The sequence below is a fragment of the Plecotus auritus genome, assembly GCF_963455305.1.
Source record: "Plecotus auritus genome assembly, chromosome: 8".
NCBI lineage: Eukaryota > Metazoa > Chordata > Mammalia > Chiroptera > Vespertilionidae > Plecotus > Plecotus auritus.
In genome coordinates, this window is record NC_137782.1 from 21,192,752 (window position 1) to 21,213,606 (window position 20,855).

Consider the following 20,855-nt stretch of genomic DNA (forward strand, 5'->3'; position numbering starts at 1 on the left):
CTGTGCCTTGAGCACTACTCAGCACCCTGGTCTCTTCTTCCCCGGATAGCAAGGACAGTCTCAAGGCCAGGTCCTCCCTCCTCTTCTCTCTTAGCCCATTTCCTCCTTTACACTTCCAAGCACTTCAGCTCTACTTCTCTAAAGATATTTATTATTTTCTTCGTTGAAGCTGAAACTACATTATTGAAAATGGTATTGCTTACAAAATGTGTGGTGCATTGTTAGGTGCTCAAACTGGTATCTGCAGCTATTATTATTAATAATGTCTTATCGCCTATATCAGACTCTGCTACTTAATGAGAGGCTCTGATCCAGGTCTCTGATTCATCTTTGTAACCCACATTTGGCCTGGAATTGAGCATTGCAAATAATTAATGCTATACCGGCAGGTAAAGGACAACATTTCAAAGGAAGGGTGCTGCAATGGAATGTGAGAAATTTCAGAACCTGGGTGGGAGTCAGAATCTTGCAGAGAAGAGCCTAATTCCGTCGGCACCTAAAACCGGCAAAGTCCGGATTGATTGACAGGAACGCAGGTGGAGCACCAGCCCGCCAGTATACCGATGAGGTAAGCGCGTTCGTCAGTTCACTCATCCCCCTCCACTTGTTCCGGAAAGGGAGGAGGGAATGTACCCCGCGCGGCGATCTGGGATAGCTGCGCACGCGCAGCTTCCGGCTCCATGTCTCGGGAATTATTTGACGCCGCCGTTTAGGACTCGCAGAAGTCTCTGACCAGGCGCGCGGCGCATGCGCAGTGGCCCACTCAGCTGGAGGAGTTATTTGACGCTGTCGCCTCTGGCAGTCGGAAGTTGCCTGAGCAGAGCCCAGCCGGCCGGCCCGACCGGCCTTCGTCGTCCCCAGGCGCCCTCAGAGAGTCGCTGACCGGTGAACGGACCGACCGCCTGAGGACAGTCGGCTGGGGCCGCGAAAACGCCGGCCCTATGGCACTCGTGGCGTGAGGCGGAAGGCCGAGTGCGGCTGGCAGTGGTGGCGCCCGCCCCAGCAATGCGGGCCCCGCCCGTCGCCTCAGGTAATCGGGCGGTCCTCCCCGTCGCTGCCGGACCTCCCCTTTCCTCCCCTCCTGGCGGTCCCGGGACGGCCCAGTCTGTTTCTCGGCCGGGGGTGTTTCAAGTGCCCGGCCTTCGGAAGCACATCTTGGTTTTTTTTTCTGGGGACGCACAGGGTCCGGGGGAACTTGGCCCTGGAGTCGGTGGCGTCGGACGGGTCTGTTCAAACCCGGTCTAGTCCTTGGGAGCTGACCCAGCCGGGGGAAGCTCTCTCCTGGCAACCGGGGGTAGGGGGCGGGTCTGGAGCGGAGCTAGACAACTCCAGCGAAGAATTTGGTCCAGCAGAAAGGTTGGTCGAGTTAATTCCTCCCTTTGGGGACCATGCTGCCTATTGCACAGTGACACTCGGATGAGGAAGAGTTAATACTGAGGATAAACAACTAAACCTTGTTAAGCGCTTACTGTATGCTAGGCATTATGCCAGGCCATTACGTTCACTACATCTAACTTCACAACAACTCTTTGAGAATAGAATTATGATCCCCATTTTACTGAGGAGGCAACTGAGGCTCTGAATGGTTAAGTGACTTACTTGCCCAAGGTCACTTAGCTGGTAATTTGAACCCAAGCAGTCTGAATCCAGATTCACGTTCTTGAAATGAGGTCAGTGTCTCTCCAACTTTGCTGCAGGTTAAAATCGTCTGGGGGAGCTTTTCAAAAGTCCTGATGCCTAGGTAGCACACCCAGAGCAATTAAATCAGAATTTGGGGGGAGGGGGGAGTGAAGCCAGACGTCATTATTATTTTTTTTTTTTTAAGATTCCCATATGATTTCAGTGTGCAGCAAAGTTTGGAACTGGTAGGTAATTCTGCATCTCGAAAGATGTTTCAGTGTCTCACTGTTTAGGTGTGCAGGAGAATTACCTGGGAATTTGTTAAAAATGCAGTTCCACCGGCAAAAGTCTTTTCACTGGGCCCACTGACTACTACTCCTTGTTTAAAGTCGGCTGGGGATGGGAAGTAAATTTCTCTGCAGGATTTCTGAGTTAGCTGGATCTTTTAAAGTATATACATGTCATGCAAAACTTTGCAATTTTCCAGAATATACAGTACACATAGATCTAGTGTCTCTTAACATCTGGGTCCTCTCCTAATATGCTATTCCTCTACCTAGACTGTCCTCCAGGCTTTCTCCCCACTCCACCCAAATGCACACACTTATGCTCTCTCTCATACACATGCATATATCCTTTTCTTGTCAGCTGCATATCTCCCAACATTCCAGATGCTTTGTCCATGACCCCCTATCACCTTGGGACTTTCCTATCTGCTCCTTGCATCATCATACTGGAATTTACCAGTTATATTTCTTTGTTGTGTGTTTCTCTCTCTTCTAGATTATGAGCAACTTGAACCATGTGTTCTCTTTCTCTGTATTCTTCCCAGTGCTTTGACATACAGACTCACAAAGATTTTACTCAATGGAATGTTTGAGTCCTTTTTATGTTATAGACTTCATGCCGCAAATAGTTTCTTCTCTCTTTCCATTTTTGCAAAAGGTATTTGGTAGTTCCTAACGTATATTGTTTTATTCTTTTTGCTTGGAAATACTGTAGTTAGGTTCATTAAGTTCTCCATCTAGCAGTTGAATAAACTACTAGTTTTTACACGGGCAATGCACTATGTAGGACTAACTCTGCGCAATCAATGTTGGTTGAATTTGTTTTTAATTGATTTTTTTAGAGAGAAAAATGGGTGGAGGGGAGAAACATTGATCCACTATTCCACCCATTTATGCATTTATTGGTTGACTCTTGTATGTGCCTGGGCATTGAACCTGCAACCTTGGCCCATTGGGATGATGCTCCAAACAACTGAGCTACTTGGCCAGGGCAACATTGGTTGATTTTGTTTAAAAAATATGTTCTTATTGGTTTTAGAGAGAAGGGAGAGAGAAATATTGGTGAGGGAGAAACATCGATTGGCTGCCTCCTACATGCTCCCTACTGGGGATTGAGCCTGCAACCCAGGCATATGCCCTGATGAGAATTGAACCAGTGACCTCTTGATGCATGGGTCAATGTTCAGCCATTGAGCCACCCCAGCAGGGCAGTTGATTTTTAATATTTGACTTTATTGCAATCAGTTACAACCAGTTCTTTAGTGGAAACCTTTTTTTTAAAAAATATATTTTATTGATTTTTTACAGAGAGGAAGGAAGAGGGATAGAGAGTTAGAAACATCGATGAGAGAAACATCTATCAGCTGCCTCTTGCACACCTCCTACTGGGGATGTGCCCACAACCTAGTTACATGCCCTTGACTGGAATCGAACCTGGGACCCTTCAGTCTGCAGGCTGACGCTCTATCCATTGAGCCAAACCGGTTTTGGCTAGTGGAAACCTTTTTATTGCCCTTAGATCTTTGCATATGTTCCCCACCTCACTGTCCAAAACAGTATTTAGTTGTCATCCATTAAATACTAGAGGCCTGGTGCACGAATTCGTGCACCAGTGGGGTCCCTCGGCCTGACCTGTGGGATCAGGCCGAAACTGGCTTTCCGACATCCCCCGAGGAGTCCTGGTTTGTGAGATGGTGCAGGCCAGGCCAAGGGACCCCACAGGTGCATGATTGGGGCTGAGGAGGGATGCAGGAGGTTGACCAGCTGGGGAGGGACTGCAGGAGGTTCCAGGGCATGTCCAGCTCGTCTCGCTCAGTCCCCATCGGCCAGACCCCAGCAGCAAGCTAACCTACCAGTTGGAACGTCTGCCCATGGTGGTCAGTGCACGTCATAGTGACTGGTTGACTAGTTGAATGTCTGCCCGTGGTGGTCAGTGCACGTCAGAGTGACTGGTTGACTGGTTGAATGTCTGCCCCTGGTGGTCAGTGCACGTCATAGCAAGTGGTTGAGTGGCCTTAGCATATCATTAGCATATTATGCTTTGATTGGTTGAATGGCCGACCTGCCGACCTGACACTTAGCATATTAGGCTTTTATTATATAGGATTATTGCCTTGTTGGTACTTGGTAAATCCTACTAGATGGAATTGCTATTGGGAATAGTTGATCCTATTCACCAGAAGAGATGATAGAAGTCCTTGATGAAGACTAAAACCTTGATGTCAGAGTTGACAGACTTAGTATGTATTTAGTGCATAATGCCTTAATACTATTGCCCAATGTATTTATAAGTTTTAAAGGAAGGCAGAGCAGTAATTCAGATTGTATTCATTCTTGACTGGTCTTAAAAGCATGTAAAGTTTATAGAAGTGTGAAGGTCATGAAGAGGTTTTTAGACAATAAAGATTTTTTATAGCAGTTAATATGGTAAATTATGTGACAATAAAAAATATACATTTCATGTAATGACATTCTTTGCAGCATAAGAGTTATAAAAAGATTGTTTTGGTTCAGATTTTTACTGTTTCTCAATTTTTAGGCTAAGGTTAATGTAGAAACTAATGGGACAATTCATGTTAAATTCAAACCTGCCCTTGTTTCTCTGATCAGATATGGACAGGGTATCCAGTTTTGGCCTCAGCACATGGAAGAAACTTAATCTTTAAGCCTGGGTTTAAGTCTCTAGTTGATCTCCAAAGTAATAAAGGTGAAAATTTCACTTGCTCAGTTAAAGACCAAAAGTGACTCTAATCATGATAGCCTGAAACCTAAAAATGGAATCTATTTAATTTGAGATTCCTGTCAGTGTTAGCAGGTGTGTTCCCTGGCATGTGTAAAGACCTTTTAGATAGACTACATGATTTCCTTTAGTATAAGGTGATTTAAGTTATAGAATTAAGATACTTGGAGTTTAATTACAAGTTTTTATAGGTGAAGAAAGTAGGTAACTTGCCCAAGATTTAAATGGTTGGCTTCTAACACATCTAGAATTAGAAAGGCCACTTTTCTCTGGGTGCAGTGTCTCCTTCCACATCCATTCCTCCCATGTGAGAGGATATCTTCGTGTGTTGGTTTTTTTGTGTGTGTGTGCGGTGTGTGGTGTGTGTGTGTGTGTGTGTGTGTGTGTGTGTGTGTGTTGGGGATGGGGGAAGTGTACAGAGTGTCTTTGAGATATTCAGTTAGATGTAAAGTGAGTACTTGGTGTGTACCATGTGTACTTTGCTATATAAATTGGGATACCAAGGTAAATAAGACACAGCTTCTGTCCTTAAGGAGTCTATAGTCAAGGTTGTAATGAAAGTAAAAGTATAATACCTGTCAGCTCTGTCAAATAGAACTTTCCACAGTGATGGAACTGTTCTATATTTGCACTGTCCAATACGGTAGCCACTAGCCACTTGTGACTGTTGAGCACTTGAAATGTGACTAAGGAACTGAATTTCTAATTTAATTTAAATTTAAGTAATTATATGTGGATTGGCTATTGTATTGGACAGAGCAGATCTGAGGAATAAAAGATGAGAACTGTGATAGTGCTGTTGAGGGGAAGGTAACGGGTATTCATTTATTTTTTATTTTTTATTTTAGATAGACTAGTAAAAACTGCCTGTTTCCACAATAGGGAGGAATGTAGGCAGAACCTGTCTGTCTTTCTTGTAATTCAGGTGTTTGATAGGATCCCTAATAGTTAGAATCTGGTATATAGGTGAATACATTCCTTTTTAGCTAAACTTGATTATTTGTCTTGTAGGGTCAATAGGACTACAACAAAATATGAACTGTGGTCCTTTTGCCTTTATTAGTCATAAAGTTATAAGGATGACCTTGAGTGTATGTATTTGCCTTAAAATCCAGCAAGGTTTGTTTATTTACTCAGTGTTTTGGCATTCTGTAAGAGAAAGGAGGCATGCCTAAGAATATGTACATTGTATTTGTACATCTCAAAGTTTGTTGGCTTATTTTAAAACAATTTAAAAAAAATTGATTTTAGAGAGGGAGGGAGGAGAGAGGAGAGAGAGAAACATTGCTGTGAGAGAGAAACATCGATTGGCTGCCTCCCACACACGCCCCAACCGGGAATTGAACTGGTGACATTTTGGTGCATGGGATGATGCTCAACCAACTGAACTATACTGGCCAGGGTGACTCATGTTGTTTTATTTGATCCTCCTCCCAAGTAACTTTAGCTAGTACTGCAGGTATTCTCCCTGTTTTACAAATGAGAGAACTATGACAAAGAAATACCAAGTGTCTTGTCCAGGGAGATATGGTGAGGAATGGAGTCAGAAAAAAGAAAAGAACATTGGACTTCGAGGCTTTCTTGTCCCAGCTCTACTGTTACTTGATGTGACCTGAGCAAGTTATAACCTTACTTTGTTTCCTCACCAAGTGACTAGTGACATCTGTCTTAATTTTCTTGGCTTGTTATTGGAATAAAATGAAATTACATGTGAAAATTCCTTGAAGTATACAAAACTACATTGTTATTAAATAAGATCTTTAGTTTTTCTGTTGCATGTTGCTGCCTTCATACCTCATCACATCAGTTATCATGTTGAATGCTATTATATTATGTTGTTGTAATGGATTTTGCTTGTCTTCCTCACTATGAAACCTTCTTTTGGGCAGCCATTGTGTCCTGTTTATATCTGCAGGACACAATGGTACCTACATTCTTTAAAAACAATACCTGACATATAGCAGGTGTTTAAAAAGTGTTTGTTTAATGAGATAATTGATGTCTAGATTTACTTTACAAAGTTTTAAAAAATTGTTCTCTGTAATTAGACTTGAAGCTCCTTGGGAACAGGGATGATATTTCTTCATTGTTACATTTCCTGTGCCTGGTGTATAGAAGGCATGCAATAAATATTGGTTGAGTCAATTGATGTAATTAATGTCAGCCTGCGGTCTTAGTGTGCCTACCACTGTATTGATCATTTTGGTAGTTTGTCAGTTAGGTCAGATCTTCTTGTTGTTCTGCGGTAATACCTATAAGCCATAAGCTGTTACCCAGCACACAGTCACCTGGTAATAGAAACCTCCAGAGAGATTACTAAGAAAATGGGTGCATGTAGAGTTGGGAAGAAAATGAAATGATCTGCAAGGAACATCTTCCCCTTCCTCCTATCATATTTACTTCTGGAGCATTGAAGGTAGAGACTTCTCCGCTAGTAGCTCAGGTTGTTAGCTGACTGCCTTATCTGGGGAGGAGATTCATAGGATCCTTAACATAACAGTAAAAGTCCTTAATCATCTGACTTCAGTTATGTTTTCATATCTCACTGCAGTGTCTAACCCTCCCCATCCTTTTCCTCATCTTTCATGCTAAGGAGTTTGATCTTCATTCTGTAGGCTCATGATTCTCTAATACCATATCCTCTTGGAAAACACTGATATTACTTGAGCTAGAATGAGGTTTTCTAAAGTAAAATTAAACAATGCTAGTCTCTTCCAGTTTGAAGAAAAATTAGGTTAAGGTCTAGAACTTTTTAAAGATTACGTGTACCCATGTATTTTGTTTAAACAGTGCTGGCTGGACAAACATTTCAGAGCAAGTAGAAAGTGGAAGTTAACAGAAATGAATTGGAAAGTGCTAACCATCCTTGATTCTCTTCATAAATATATGGCATTTATGATTATAATATTTATATTGCATTCATATAGATGTGTTTTCTGTGACTAAAATTTCTCATTTGTATGATAGACTTAGACATCATTTCATGGAAAATATATAGCTTGGGAGAAGGGAGAAGCAGTACCTGCCATATAGGAAAGGGAGAGACAGAGGACATGCCATGGTTACGAGCATGGTCTCTGGAACCCAGCAGATGTGGTTCAAAACCCAGTTCTATCACATTATAGCTCTGAAGCCTTAGATAAGAAGCAGATCTCTCCATGTCTCAGTTTTTTCATCTGTGAAGTAGAGATAATACTACTTAATATTCATAGAGTCGTTTTGATGATTACATGAGTAGTATGTAATAAATGCTCAATAAGTGGGAGCTCTTAATATGTTTTTTGAAGGACACTGACTTCTAGGTGTTCCAGTACCAGAAGTTTCTGTGCCTCTGCTGCAGGGAATAAAATATTCTCAAAGAATATTGTGTTTGATTTGAGGACATTGATGGGAAATTACAGGGGTGTGTTTCCAGCATGTACTAGGTACCTGGAAACCATTAACTGAAAAATCTGGGTCTTCGAGTAAACTCTTTCCTTTGTCTTCCTTTCCTACTTAAGGTACTCCATTCTTTCATCTTTTTCTATCCAGATCATAGTGTGAGGAGGATTCCTTCATGCTATAAGTGTACCAACTCTGATCATTTATCACCTTGCACGATGACCGTCTGTCTGTTAGGAGGGCTCTTTTGGGGAGGTGTTTGGACAGCTAGCTGCTTCTCAGGGATTGCCTTCCTATGTGATCTCACCATGAGGCTATTTTTAGGATATTTCTCAAAACATTTAGATGTGTTTTATTCTCAGTCGTCTTCAGGCAATATTTGCAGCTTCTTTATCTTGCCTTGAAGGTTAAATATGTATTTTACTTCCTTTTATTAATTTGCAACAGTATAATTTGACATGTAATTCTATTTTGTCTTTTCAGGTGCCAATTGGATAGTACTTTAGCGGCACGATGTACTCTGAGTGGAGGTCCCTGCATTTGGTGATTCAGAATGATCAGGGTCACACCAGTGTTCTGCACAGCTATCCAGAGAGCGTTGGGCGAGAGGTGGCAAATGCAGTTGTCCATCCTCTCGGGCAGGCCTTAGTAACTTCTTCAGTGGCTAGTAGTGAGAGTTTGTTAAAAACTGACAAAGAAGTAAGTTTCTTCATTTCATTCTACTATGTGAAAATATAACTTTATAAACGAATTTGACATCTTTTTAATGGATTTCTGCCCAATGCAATGTGACTTCTCTATGTTGACCTTATTTGGGTAGTGGGGCGGAGGCTCAGGTTTTGTGGCAGTTGCAAGAAATAGATTGTATCACTGTGCTTCTGGGACTTCCTACTAGTCAGACTCAATTCTCCACTTGAGCTATATGTCCAAGACAGAGACTTGAGTGTCAGGCCCTTTCTCTGAAACTCAAGGCACAGTCCACAGATTTATATTCAGAGTGTGTTTGGAAAGTCTCCATTTCTTTCGGAGGAGCATTTTTCTCTCTTCAGAGTATCCTAGCAGAGATTTATCCTGAGGACCAGCACTTGTCATGGTGCACTCTCCTCTTAGTGTATTTATAATCCCTTGCTGTCTTGTCCTAGGAAGAGATGGCACATGAGTAGATAGGGGTGCTCTGGTGCAGCCCTTGTTTATTCTCTTTTCCCACCCTCAAAAGAATATGTGAGAGTAGCCCTTGAATCTAGTGTTCTCTAGAATTACACAGTTAATCTACCATGTGAAGATATCACCAATGATAACTTCTCCTTTGTCTTTGGTAAGAGGGACTTGCAATCTCTTTTAAAATTCTTTCTTTTGTGTAGCTAAATTCTGCCCACCACCCTGTTTGTCACACCTTCACTGTGCTGACTTCTTTAATACTTACTGCTTTTTTTTTTGTATCCTCACCCGAGGATATGTTTATTGATTTTTAGAGAGAGAGAGAGAGAGAGAGAGAAATGTCGATGTGAGAAAGGAACATCAATTGGTTGCCTCCCATATGTGCCCCAACTGGGGATTGAACCCACAACCTGGGTATGCTCCCCGACCGGGAATTGAACCCACAACCATTGATACTCCAACCAACTGAGCCACCTGGTCAGGGTTATTGCTATTTTATATATTACATTTCATTATATTGTTACTAGAGGCCTCTCGCAGTCTGGGACCCCTCAGGGGATGTCTGACTACTGGCTTAGGCCCGCTCCCCACAAGTGGGCCTAAACTGGCAGTCAGACATCCCCCGAGGGGTCCTTAGCGATGCTGCGGAGACAGAAGAGGCTCCTGCCACCGCCGTTGCGCTCTCCAGCTGTGAGCCTGAGTGGCGCTACCCCTGTGGGAGCACACTGACCACTATTGAGCGTCTGCCCCCTGGCCGTCAGTGCGCGTCATAGCGACTGGTCATTCCACCGTTTGGTCAATTTGCATATTAGGGTTTTATTATAAAGGATATTGCTGTTAATAACATGGTGAGAATAACTTCAGATTTCTAGTTGGAAGACTGGGGTTCAAATTTTCAGCTCCAGCATTTCCAAACCAGTGACTTGGGCCAAATTGCTTATCAGTTTTCTTACCTATAAAGTCAGGATAGTTTACCCTCTCACACAGGGTTATTTTGATTATTAGATGATATTTATGAAAGTGCTTCATAAACTGCCAGGATTATACAATTGTCAACTGCCTTCATAGTAACCCTATTTATAAAGGAATGAAGCTTATCTGGCATGACTTGTTCTTTTTGAGCAGGCTGGTTCCCAGTGATCATGCTTCCCTTTTATAAGTGCTCATTTAGTAATTTGTCCCAGATTTGTCTGGAATTCACTTAAACTTTCCATTCTATAGTACCTGGAATGTAGTTTCATCCTCTTTTGCAAATTGGGCTGTTTTCTCTTTCTCATCATACCTTATTCATTCTTCAGGACTGTAAGCAATGGTTCAGCAGCCTCTCTGGTAAGTTCTTTCAGCCTCTAGGATGTGATTCAGATGGGTCGGGAGGCTGTAACTCAATTAGTGCAGCTAAGTGCCTTGTTAATATCTTACCTTCTCACTTCTGTTTGTTCTTACCTTTCCATTTTAATTATTTTCTTTAGTAGAGAAAATAGTCACAAGATATGAGTTGAGCAGTTCATTTTCCTTCCTGTTGTTAATGTTTCATAATCTGGAAATGGAATGTGATTGAATTTGTGTACATTATTTCCTAAATGGTACATGTACTCTCATGTAATTAAGTGGAGAAAAGTATCAAAAGTTTTCTATTGCTTTGCCTCCAATCTCTGTGGAAAATCAATATGTCCTGTACTTAACTTTTTATTTTCAGAGCAAACAATAATAATGTCTAAAGGGTAAATGCCAACATAGGCTTAATATTTAGAAAGAAATAATTTATTTTCTGCTTAACTCTTTTTTAAAAAAAATATAATTTATTGATTTTTCACAGAGAGGAAGGGAGAGGGACAGAGAGTTAGAAACTCTTTTGCTTGGGAAATGTCTAAGTATGCCTTATACATGAAAGGTACATTCTTTAGAATAAATTTGACATGTGTTGAGATGAATATATTGTCAATTGAGAGGTTGGTTTTTTTTGGCAATAAAAGAGGTTAGCATTTTAAATCAGTCTATTGAGATATAGATTGGGATGTGTGATAATTCTATATGTATATTTTCTTTTCTTTTTTTTTTTTTTTTTTTTTTTTTTTAGGTAAAATGGACCATGGAAGTAATTTGCTATGGACTGACCCTTCCATTGGATGGAGAAACTGTAAAATATTGTGTTGATGTATATACAGACTGGATTATGGCTTTAGTGTTGCCGAAAGATTCTATTCCGTTGCCAGTTATTAAAGAACCGAATCTATATGTTCAAAGTATACTAAAACACCTGCAAAATCTTTTTGTACCAAGGTAAGCTATACCTTTCTATCTGGCCTTTTATCAAGATCATAGTAAAATATTCATAAATGTTACTCTTTTTGTATTATAGGAACTGATTTCATTGTTAGTCCTTTGAACAGTTAACTTTCATTACTTGTTCAGTTAAAGAGTATATTTATATAAATATTAGGAGAGATGGGCTTATATGTTTAAGTGTGTGCCCATTTTAAAGGCTTTTGGCTTTTCTTCTAAATCTGATAGCTATTAGATATTTAAAATACTGTAAACCTTTTCCCTTCTATTCAAAAAGACATACTTTTAGCCTATCTAATTTTTGTTTCCACTTAAACTAAAAGCAACTAAGCCTTCTAGTCTACCTTAAAATGAATCTTTCCTAAGAGAGAATGAAAACATTGAAGTAAGCAGACTTGACATTATTATGGGCAAATTTCTTGTAGGTAGTCCAAAAAAATATCTTGACAGTTTGTTACTGATTTCTCCCCATCTCTGAGGCAAAGTCCTTAATATTATAATGTAGGATATGTGCCTTACTTGTTCTTAAATATTTTATTCCAACTTAAAAAAATTATGTCAAAGAATTTGGGAAATACATAAATGAATGAAGAAGCATTAGTTCTCTACACATTTGTGGGGATTTTCTGTAAGAAAATTTGATTTTTAACTATTTTTTGTCTTGGAAAAGTTAGCGCTTTTTGGTCTGTTAGATGGTGAGGGACTTTGAACCATCCAAAGCTCTATAAATTTTAACTTTTTAAATTTAGAAGGAAGGTTACTTTGGGGAATCTGAATTAAAAAGAAAAAATATCTATTAAGAACTCTGGTGTCTAGGATTAAGAGTAAACTCCTTACCTCATGTGATATGTCTATTGTAATCTGGCCCCTAGCCAGATTAGCTGCTACTAAATATGCATGAGCTCTTTGGTCAGACTCATAAATTAAACATTCCTTAAAGATCTTCCCTATTATCACCTACTCTTTCGTCTTTCTACTCCTCCTTTCCCTCTCCTAGCTGTCCTCATTGCATTTTTGTTGGTTTATCTTAAGTCCTGCCCTGTAAAGAGAAGCCTTACCTTACCATCGAGGCCCATAGTGACCATAACTTCTGTGAACCTGTGTGGTACTTCCTGTGTTACTCTTATATCTTCCTCAGGTTTTAAAGTGTGTATGTCTCATTTTCCCATCTAACCAACTTGAGAGCAGCTACTGGGCTGTACATATTTTAGGCTTCTACAGTGTCTGGTGCAATACTGATAATACCTTTAGTGTGACTTAAATGCTGGTTACTTGTGTTTATTGATTTCAAATGGAAATAACAACAGGAAATGGTTGGCAGTAATTTGCATATTTTTTGTGGCAAATCAGGTTCTCAAATAGTTTTAATGCTTTTTTAAAAAAATATATTTTTATTGATTTCAGAGAGGAAGGGAGAGGGAAAGACAGGTAGAAACATCAATGATGAGAGAGAATCATTGATCGGCTGCCTCCTGCATTCCCCCCACTGGGGATCAAGCCCGCAACCTGGGCATGTGCCCTTGACCAGAATCGAACCCGGGACCCTTCAGTCCACAGGCAGATGCTCTATCCACTGAGCCAAATCAGCTAGGGCAGTTTTAATGCTTTTTTGTCATCCCATTTAGGAGACCAATTTGCTGGCCTTTTTTATTTGCATGGGACAGTTTCATGAGTTGTAAATCATTGTGTCTTTCTGTTTGTACCCTTACCACCTCTTAGTGTTCAATCTGTATTGATGAAAAAGTCAATGTCATTTGAGTTCATTGGGCTTTGCTTTTCTCTTTTGAGAATCATGACACCTTACAAGTGATTCATGCTACTATTTGTAATTAGCTTGTTGTCTCAAAAGTGTGTGTGCATACTTCTGAGAAGGTATTAAACTGAGTCTTAGAGTTCTCCTGGCCAAAAATATCGTAGAGAGCTGAATAATTCCAGTGCTAAATATTGTGAGTTATGATCTCATCTCCCATTATTGGAAATTAAAAAATTTTTTGATTCAGATAGTTCAGAAAATGGTTATCAAATTTACTTAATTAGTGGTTTTTATAAAAAGTGACACTAAAAAAAGGAAACTGCCTTTACTTCTTTGTAAGAGATTAGCTCAGAATAGACGTAACCTTTCTCTTTTACCTGAGTGTGATTTTTCTCTTCTTCCTTTTTTTGGCATAATTGAGAAAAAAGTGAACCATTTAAAAAAAATGATTAGGGGTTTGATCTATTGCTCAAGTATACTGGACTTTTAAAAACATAATATTCTTATAAAGCAGTGTAGTTGACAAAGTTTTCTGTAAAGCACCAGGTAGTAAATATTTTAGGCTTTGTGGGTCATATAGTATCTGTTGCAACTACTCAACTCTGCTTGTGTAGAGAAAGCAGCCACGGACAATATATAAATAAATGAGCTTGGCTGTCTTCTAATAAAACTTTATTTGCAAAAACTGTTGGCAGGGCTAGATTTGATTCATGGGCCACAGTTCACTAGCCCCTGTTCTAGAACAGTTTTTTTGAAGAGCACAAGTTACTTTTGAAAATATTGGGAAAAGTCTCTGGTGTTTAGACTTTTCTATTTATTTTTTAGTAAAGATTACCTAATTTCTCTAAGCTTTAGAAACTTGTACACTACTGAATTTACAACTTCTTCAGGGCTCTTGACTTTTCCTAGGCGAATGTCTCATCATTTTGTTTTAGGTTTGACTTCTTTTGGGAAAACTTAGTGGTGTCATTTGTTTGCAACTTGAGGGTAAGTTTTTTCTGGGTCATGGCTTAGAATCTGAGAATGTCTATTCTAAGGTTGGGGTAAGAGTTCTAGGGGTATTCACTTGAGTTTCTGGATTTCTTGAGGGGGTCTGAGATTTCCTACTCTGATTCAGACATGTTTTATTCTTTATGACATGTCATAATATAAAAATTTGGCTTTAAGATTTATTTCAATAATATTAGTTACTTGTTTTGGGTTTCATATAGGAAGTCTGGAAGTCAACTCACCATTTGCTTATGCGGTGGGTTTCCTACTATTCTCAAAATTCTTACATGGTCTACTTTGGGTTCGGACTTGGGCCTATATCTTCTTTTCTCTTCAACCCCAGTCCTAATAGTTTGACCTATTTTATTCCTGTGGAAAAAAATGGTCCTGTGCACTAAAGAGAGTTATAAAACTGTACTACCCTTTACCTCTTTGCACACAATATGCCACAATTGCCTAATCCTTACAGCTTCCAACTACACGATAACATTTAGTCTAGACCAGTGGTTGGCAAACTCATTAGTCAACAGAGCGGCAAACTCGCGAGCTGCGGTTTGCCGACCACTGTTCTAGGATATATGAGAAACTTTGGAGCCCCCATTTTGGGTTAAGGTGCCTTTTTTATTAGAATAGCAGTAGCAGGTCCTCATCTCTGAGGCAATTACCTGCATACCTCATGGGTTTTAGGGACCTGTTAATGATATTTCATTGGGTCCATAGGTTCTTTGCTAACAGACATTAACTTCATAGGGACTATAAGCACTATGAAATCCTATGCAGAATTCTTATGAATGTGCGTTTAAATTTTTTTAAAAAGAATACAAAGGTCTTTCTGCTTCAGTGTGTGCACCACGAGTGTTTGTAGGTATTCGCTCACTCATTCAACAGAAACCTATCACATACCTTTTGACACGTGCAGGTATATTGTAGACATAGAAAATCCAGAGGTGAAGCTTACATTTCTAGTGTTCCCTCTCACCCCAGGAGCTTTCAAGTCCTCATAGGAGTGGTAGCTTGAGATCCCAGAATGCCGAACTATATGATGGGGAAGAAGTAACTTTGAACTAAAGAGGTTGTGCCTAGTCCTTAGGTCTGCTGATTCTCTTAGGGAGTATTATTAGACCATTGCTGTGTCCATAAGTTGCCTGTCCTTAAACTGTTGCTTTCTCTTCTCAAGGATTGTCAGTGATATCTGTCCATCTTCTTCAGACAGGAACACGGCTCCAGTCAGATCCGACTATGCTTACAGGTCCTGAGAGCCATTCAGAAACTGGCCCGCGAATCATCCATCATGGCCCGAGAAACCTGGGAAGTCTTATTGTTGTTTCTTCTGCAGATTAATGATATACTTCTAGCCCCTCCAACTGTTCAAGGTTTGTTTATCTTATTTTTTCTAATTTATCTCTGAGCTTCAAATAGTTTACTTTTAAATTCATGAGTAGTAGACTCAGTGGTGATTTAAATTTTGGCATGATAGTTGACAAACCAAGGCTAACAATTCTTAGAATGGAAACCCTGAAAGCATGATATGAAGTTATTTTATCTTCAGTGATGGTAGGGTGAATTAATGTATTTTTTTATAATGATAGGAACAGTAGCTTATCTATGTCTATGTATATAAAAGCCCAGCGACTGTTACTGCGGAACAACCGGTCTCTATGATGTGCACTGACCACCAGGGGGTAGACGCTCAACGCAGGAGCTGCCCTCTGGTGGTCAGTGCGCTCCCACAGTGGGAGCGCCACTCAGCCAGAAGCCGGGCTCATGGCTGGCAAGTGCAGCTGCGGCATGTGAGCCTCTCCCGCCTCCGGCAGGCGCAATCTCCAGCGAACAGACTGCAGTCCCAATGCCCGGGTGGTGGGGGTTTAGCCGGAATGACCTCGGATCAGCCGCCGCCAGCCCCTGGAACTCGCCCTTTGGACCCTGCGGCTGCACCGCACCCCTTACCTATTGCCCTCTGGGTATCTGGATGCGGGCTTGGGAAAAACCCACAGAAGTGCTTTATGCACATACTGTCTGGGCCAGCCCCCATCTCGAGAGCGAGCGCCAGTGAAGTCCAACCCAATGACCAACACCCATGCGTGTCCGCGGGCGAGCCCTTTGCAACTTACACCTACCATCCGGCCCATCTCCCGGAAAGGTCTGCGTCCTGGCACCGAATACCCGTTCCTGGATCCCTGTGGAGCACTGGTCAGCTCCGGTGGCTGGACAGGCACCAGCAGGTGCTGGTCTGACCTGTTTGGTTCAGGCAGCTCCACACGTGGGCTGGGAGTTGCATGGGAAACTGCAGGTACAATCTACTGTGAACAAATGCAGCGTGGAATGTTCGTGCATGACCAGGACGGCTTTGATACCTACACCGGCCCCCTGGAACTCCCTCTTGGGTATCAGGGCCACATTCCATCCCTTAGTTATTGCTGTGTTCCTTTGGATGTGGAACTGAAATACTAAGAACGCACCTTACTCGGGACTGCGATTGGCCTCTCCCTCCTTCCTGCCACCCAGGCTGCCACTTCCAAGCTGGACCGGTCCCCACCTTTGGAGAGAGTCCTGGAAAAAGTGAGAAAATCCCAATCTGACAAGTGGGTCTTCCATACGTGTCCGTGGCTGAGCCCATCGCACCTTCCCAGGCCTGGCTGGCATCCAGGCTCCCACGTTCCCTGCGGATCCCCGGCGGCTCCTGTGGAAGGACCCCCAGCGGTGCTGGTACCTGGCCCCGAGGACGCCCACACCTCAGCCAGAAGTTGCCACAAGGCTCATACACCATAAGCCTATAGTTACAATCTCCAGGGAACAGATGAAGCGTGGACACTCAGAGTAACTGGGATGAGCTTGATATCGCCACTGGGCTCCTGGAACTCTGCCTTGGGCATCGAGATCAAATCTTAACCCTTACCGATTGCCTCGGAGCTACAGAGGAAGGCAGCAGTATAAAAGTGGCCACAAGATGGCGACTGACTGGGTAAAAGAGAGATGGATCTGAAGGGTGCAGGTATGGGTGAGAGAGCACCCCTGCTCTCCAAGATCCCCAACTTTGTATTATTCACCTTGGAGCATCTCTTATTTGGCTCTGAGCGGTGGAAAGCGTCCAGCACGGCCCAAGGGGACCTCCCGGCCGGCAAGGCACAACCTTGGCTGTAGAAGAGACGTTTGGAAATAATTTTTCAGGAAGCTGCGGTGGGGAAGACAGACTCCCCACATGACTTCCTGGCAGCTCACAGGGATGGGGACGTGGAAACTCCCTGGGCATGTGGGCATGGACTCTCGGTTTCCTTTCAATGTGCACAAATCCATGCACTGGGTCACTAGTCCTAGATAATAAAAGGCTAATATGCAAATAGACCAAACAGCGCAACAACTGGTCGCTATGACGTGCGCTGACCACCAGGGGGCGTGCGTGGAACATGGTGGGCGTTAGCATGGTGGGATGGTGGAGCAGGTGAGCGGGGGTGCCAGTCGCTGTCATTGGGGCGAGCCTCTGGTGGTGACTGAAAATTCATTGCTCCAGTGTGCCGTGGTCCCACCTGGTGCTTGCACCTGCTGCTGGCATCTGCCCTGCTCTCACCCACAGCCAGCACTGGAGCCGCCACTTGCACCTGCTGTTGGTGCCCTGCGCCGGTCCCTATCGCTTGGCATCGTCAATGGGTGTGAGCAGCAGCAGCTGGCCCCTATCGCCCCTCAGGGCTTCTCCACCTCCTCCTGCTCCTGAGGGGCAATTGGGGCTGGCAGCCGCCTCTTGCACCCGCTGCTGGTGCCGGCCCCGCTCGCACCCACAGCTGGTGCTGGAGGAGCAGCTGCTTGCACCTGCTGCCGGCACCTGGTGCTGGTCCTGATCACTTGGCGCTGTCAGCGGATGCGAGCGGTAGCTGCTGGCTCTGATCACCCCTCAGGGCTTCTCTACCTCTCCCTGCTCCTGAGGGGCGATCAGGGCAGCAGCTGCCGGCCGCACCCACTGATGGCGCCGGCCCCAATCGCTCTGCGCCGTCAGTGGGTGCGAGTGGGGCCGGCGCCATCTGTGCGTGGGAGCAGCAGGAGTGGGGCTGCCAGCAGCGAGAGGACCAGGGCCGCAGCAGGAGGGGCCGGGCAGGGTTGTGGAGGATGAGCCGAGAACCACCCCTGTGCTCACCACAGCCTTGTGGCCCATAGTTACTTTCAAGGTGCACGAATTCGTGTACTGGGCCCTTAGTGTGTGTGTGTGTGTGTGTGTGTGTGTGTGTGTGTGTGTGTGTGTGTGTATATATATATATATATATATATATATATATATACCTAATCGACCGTCCAACTAATTGGTAGCTATGAAGCACAATGACCACGGCGGGGCAGACGCTCAGTGCACAGGCATAGAAACATGGAACAAATTGATGAATTTCAGATGGGAGGGGGAGGGGGAGAAGAGATTACCCAAAGATCTTATATGCATACTAGAGGCCTGGTGCACAGATTTGTGCACTGGTGGGGTCCCTTGGCCTGGCCTGCGGGGATCTGACTGAAACCGGCAGTCTGACATCTCCCGAGGGGTCCCAGATTGCGAGAGAACACAGGGGCCAGGCCGAGGGACCCCACTGGTGCACAAATCCATGCAATGGTCCTCTAGTTTATTATTTTAGGACTAGAGGCCCGGTGCATGAAAATTCATGCACTGGAGGGAGGGTTCCTCAGCCCTGCCTGCCCCCTCTCACAGTCTGGGAGCCCTCGGTGTGGGAGGTGATCCGGTGATCAGGGGAAGGCAACGCCCCCGTCACACCTCTGCTGCTGCCACTACCGGCAGCACAAACCTCGGCCGGCCCTGGTTACCTGAGCCTCGGGTGGCCCTCTGAGCCTCGGGTGGCCCTGGGCAGCTGGGCAGCCACCATCGGAGGCTTGCCTGCGCCTCGGGCCAGCCCTGGGCAGCTGGGGGGCTGAGGGGACTGGGAGACTTCAGAGGCAGGTGCCCCAGCAGGGCTGAGAGGACTGGGTGCCCCCATCTTGTGCCTGTGGGTGCCACCATCTTTGAGGGCGTGGCAGTCAATTAGCACATTCCCTCCTTATTGGCTGTGGGCACCACCATCTTTGAGGGTGGGGCAGCAATTAGCATAATTTCCTCCTTATTGGCTGAGGGTCAATTAGCATATCCCCTCTTTATTAGATAGGATAGAGCCTGTATAAGAAACAACAAACTAATTAATTAGTGCTTATGTATAATGTACCTGGTTACAAAGTAGTTACCAAAGTAGATTCTGAAAACTTGATAGCTACAGAAGATATTTTCTTCAGCAGATGAAACTTACATAGTCTTAAAGTATTCTATGACAGTATTCTATTTGTTACCTTGATGTTAAAAATCCTGCGATTTTATAAGACTTTAGAATGTGGCTTAGAAGCCCTGCTTTGTATTTTATAGCACATTGTATGCAGATTGTAAGTTGCCATTCTAGATCCACGTTTCCTGTTACTTATTCATCTTTACTAATATACATGTGAGTGTGCTGTGCTCTCACACTGATGCAGTGTCCAGGAAAATATCTAAAAGGCATCATAGAATTCTTATGTTGAAAGGGACCCCATAATAGGAGTATCCTGTCTGGTAATGATGATAGCAGTCATTGATTCATTGTCTCTGCTACTCACTCCCCAGGCCTGGGATCTCAGCAACACAAGGCAGGCAATCTATCCCCTTCTGGGGCTTGTTATTGTTGAAACTATGTTTTTGTTCATTTGAAATACACATCTTTATAACTTTTCTTTCTAGTCCCAACTTTGTCTTCTGGAACTCTGCAGAGTACAGATCCCTGCTCTTTTCCCTAGTTCCAGGATTCTCAGCAGAGGAACAGCTATGTTTTCATGGTTGAGACTTGTCCTGCCCAGCAGTAGTCCTTTTGCTTCCTTCTTTATCTCCCTGGTCCTGGAAGGGTAGCTTTCAAACACCTGAAGCAATTTATAACAAAGTTTGGATGTAGAAAGACCTGATTCCTTTACTTACTGGCTATGTGAATTTGGGCAAGCTACTTAAATTTCCTGAACCTAAGTTTTCTCATGTTCAAATTGGGTTAATTGATAAGCAGTAATCCTATATAATAAAAGGCTAATATGCAAGTCCACTGACCAGTCGCTATGATACGCATTGACCACCAGGGGAAAGACGCTCAATGCAGGATCTGCCTCCCGGTGCTCAGTGCACTCCCACAGGGGGAGCGCCGCTTAGCCAGAAGCCGGGCTCATGGCTGGCGAGCGCAGTGGCAGTGGCAGCAGCACTAAGGACCCCGAGGCGGACATACCCTGAGGGGTCCCGGACTGCGAGAGGGCACAGGACTTTAGTAGGTTTTATAAATACTTATCCTGTAGAATTAATGTGAGGATTATGGGAGGTTGCTCATCTTAGGCACTCATTCTTTCCTCTCTCCCCAGTGTGCTCCTGTCCCACTTGCTAGAAGATTAAGATCTTGGATAAGAACTGAGCAGGGTGACTTGAAAACTTTCAAAGTGATAACTGGTTAATATAGCTATGATTTCCTTCATAGCCACTCGGAAGAATCATTTCTTGTTCTTACTCTTAAATGGTTTGAAAGTCAAAACTTACTATTGCTGTTATTTTAGTTTTTTGACCAGCCCTTTTAAATCAGTGAATTGAAGATTCTGCTTTAAAATAAGTATATCAAAGATA

The 20,855-nt window shown here is 43.3% G+C and overlaps 1 protein-coding gene across 4 annotated transcripts in view; it reads left to right on the forward strand.

Moving 5' to 3' along the window:
- The first annotated feature begins 800 nt into the window (after nt 1–800).
- RALGAPB (Ral GTPase activating protein non-catalytic subunit beta) overlaps nt 801–20,855 on the forward strand; it is a 90,817-nt gene continuing 70,762 nt past the window's right edge. For all 4 annotated transcript variants that reach the window (XM_080685085.1, XM_080685086.1, XM_080685087.1 and 1 more), the window contains exons 1-4: nt 801–1,030; nt 8,512–8,727; nt 11,264–11,466; nt 15,422–15,585. In XM_080685085.1, coding sequence (XP_080541211.1) covers nt 8,542–8,727; nt 11,264–11,466; nt 15,422–15,585 — 553 coding nt within the window. In that variant the 5' untranslated portion in view covers nt 801–1,030; nt 8,512–8,541. The remainder of the gene's footprint in view (nt 1,031–8,511; nt 8,728–11,263; nt 11,467–15,421; nt 15,586–20,855) is intronic.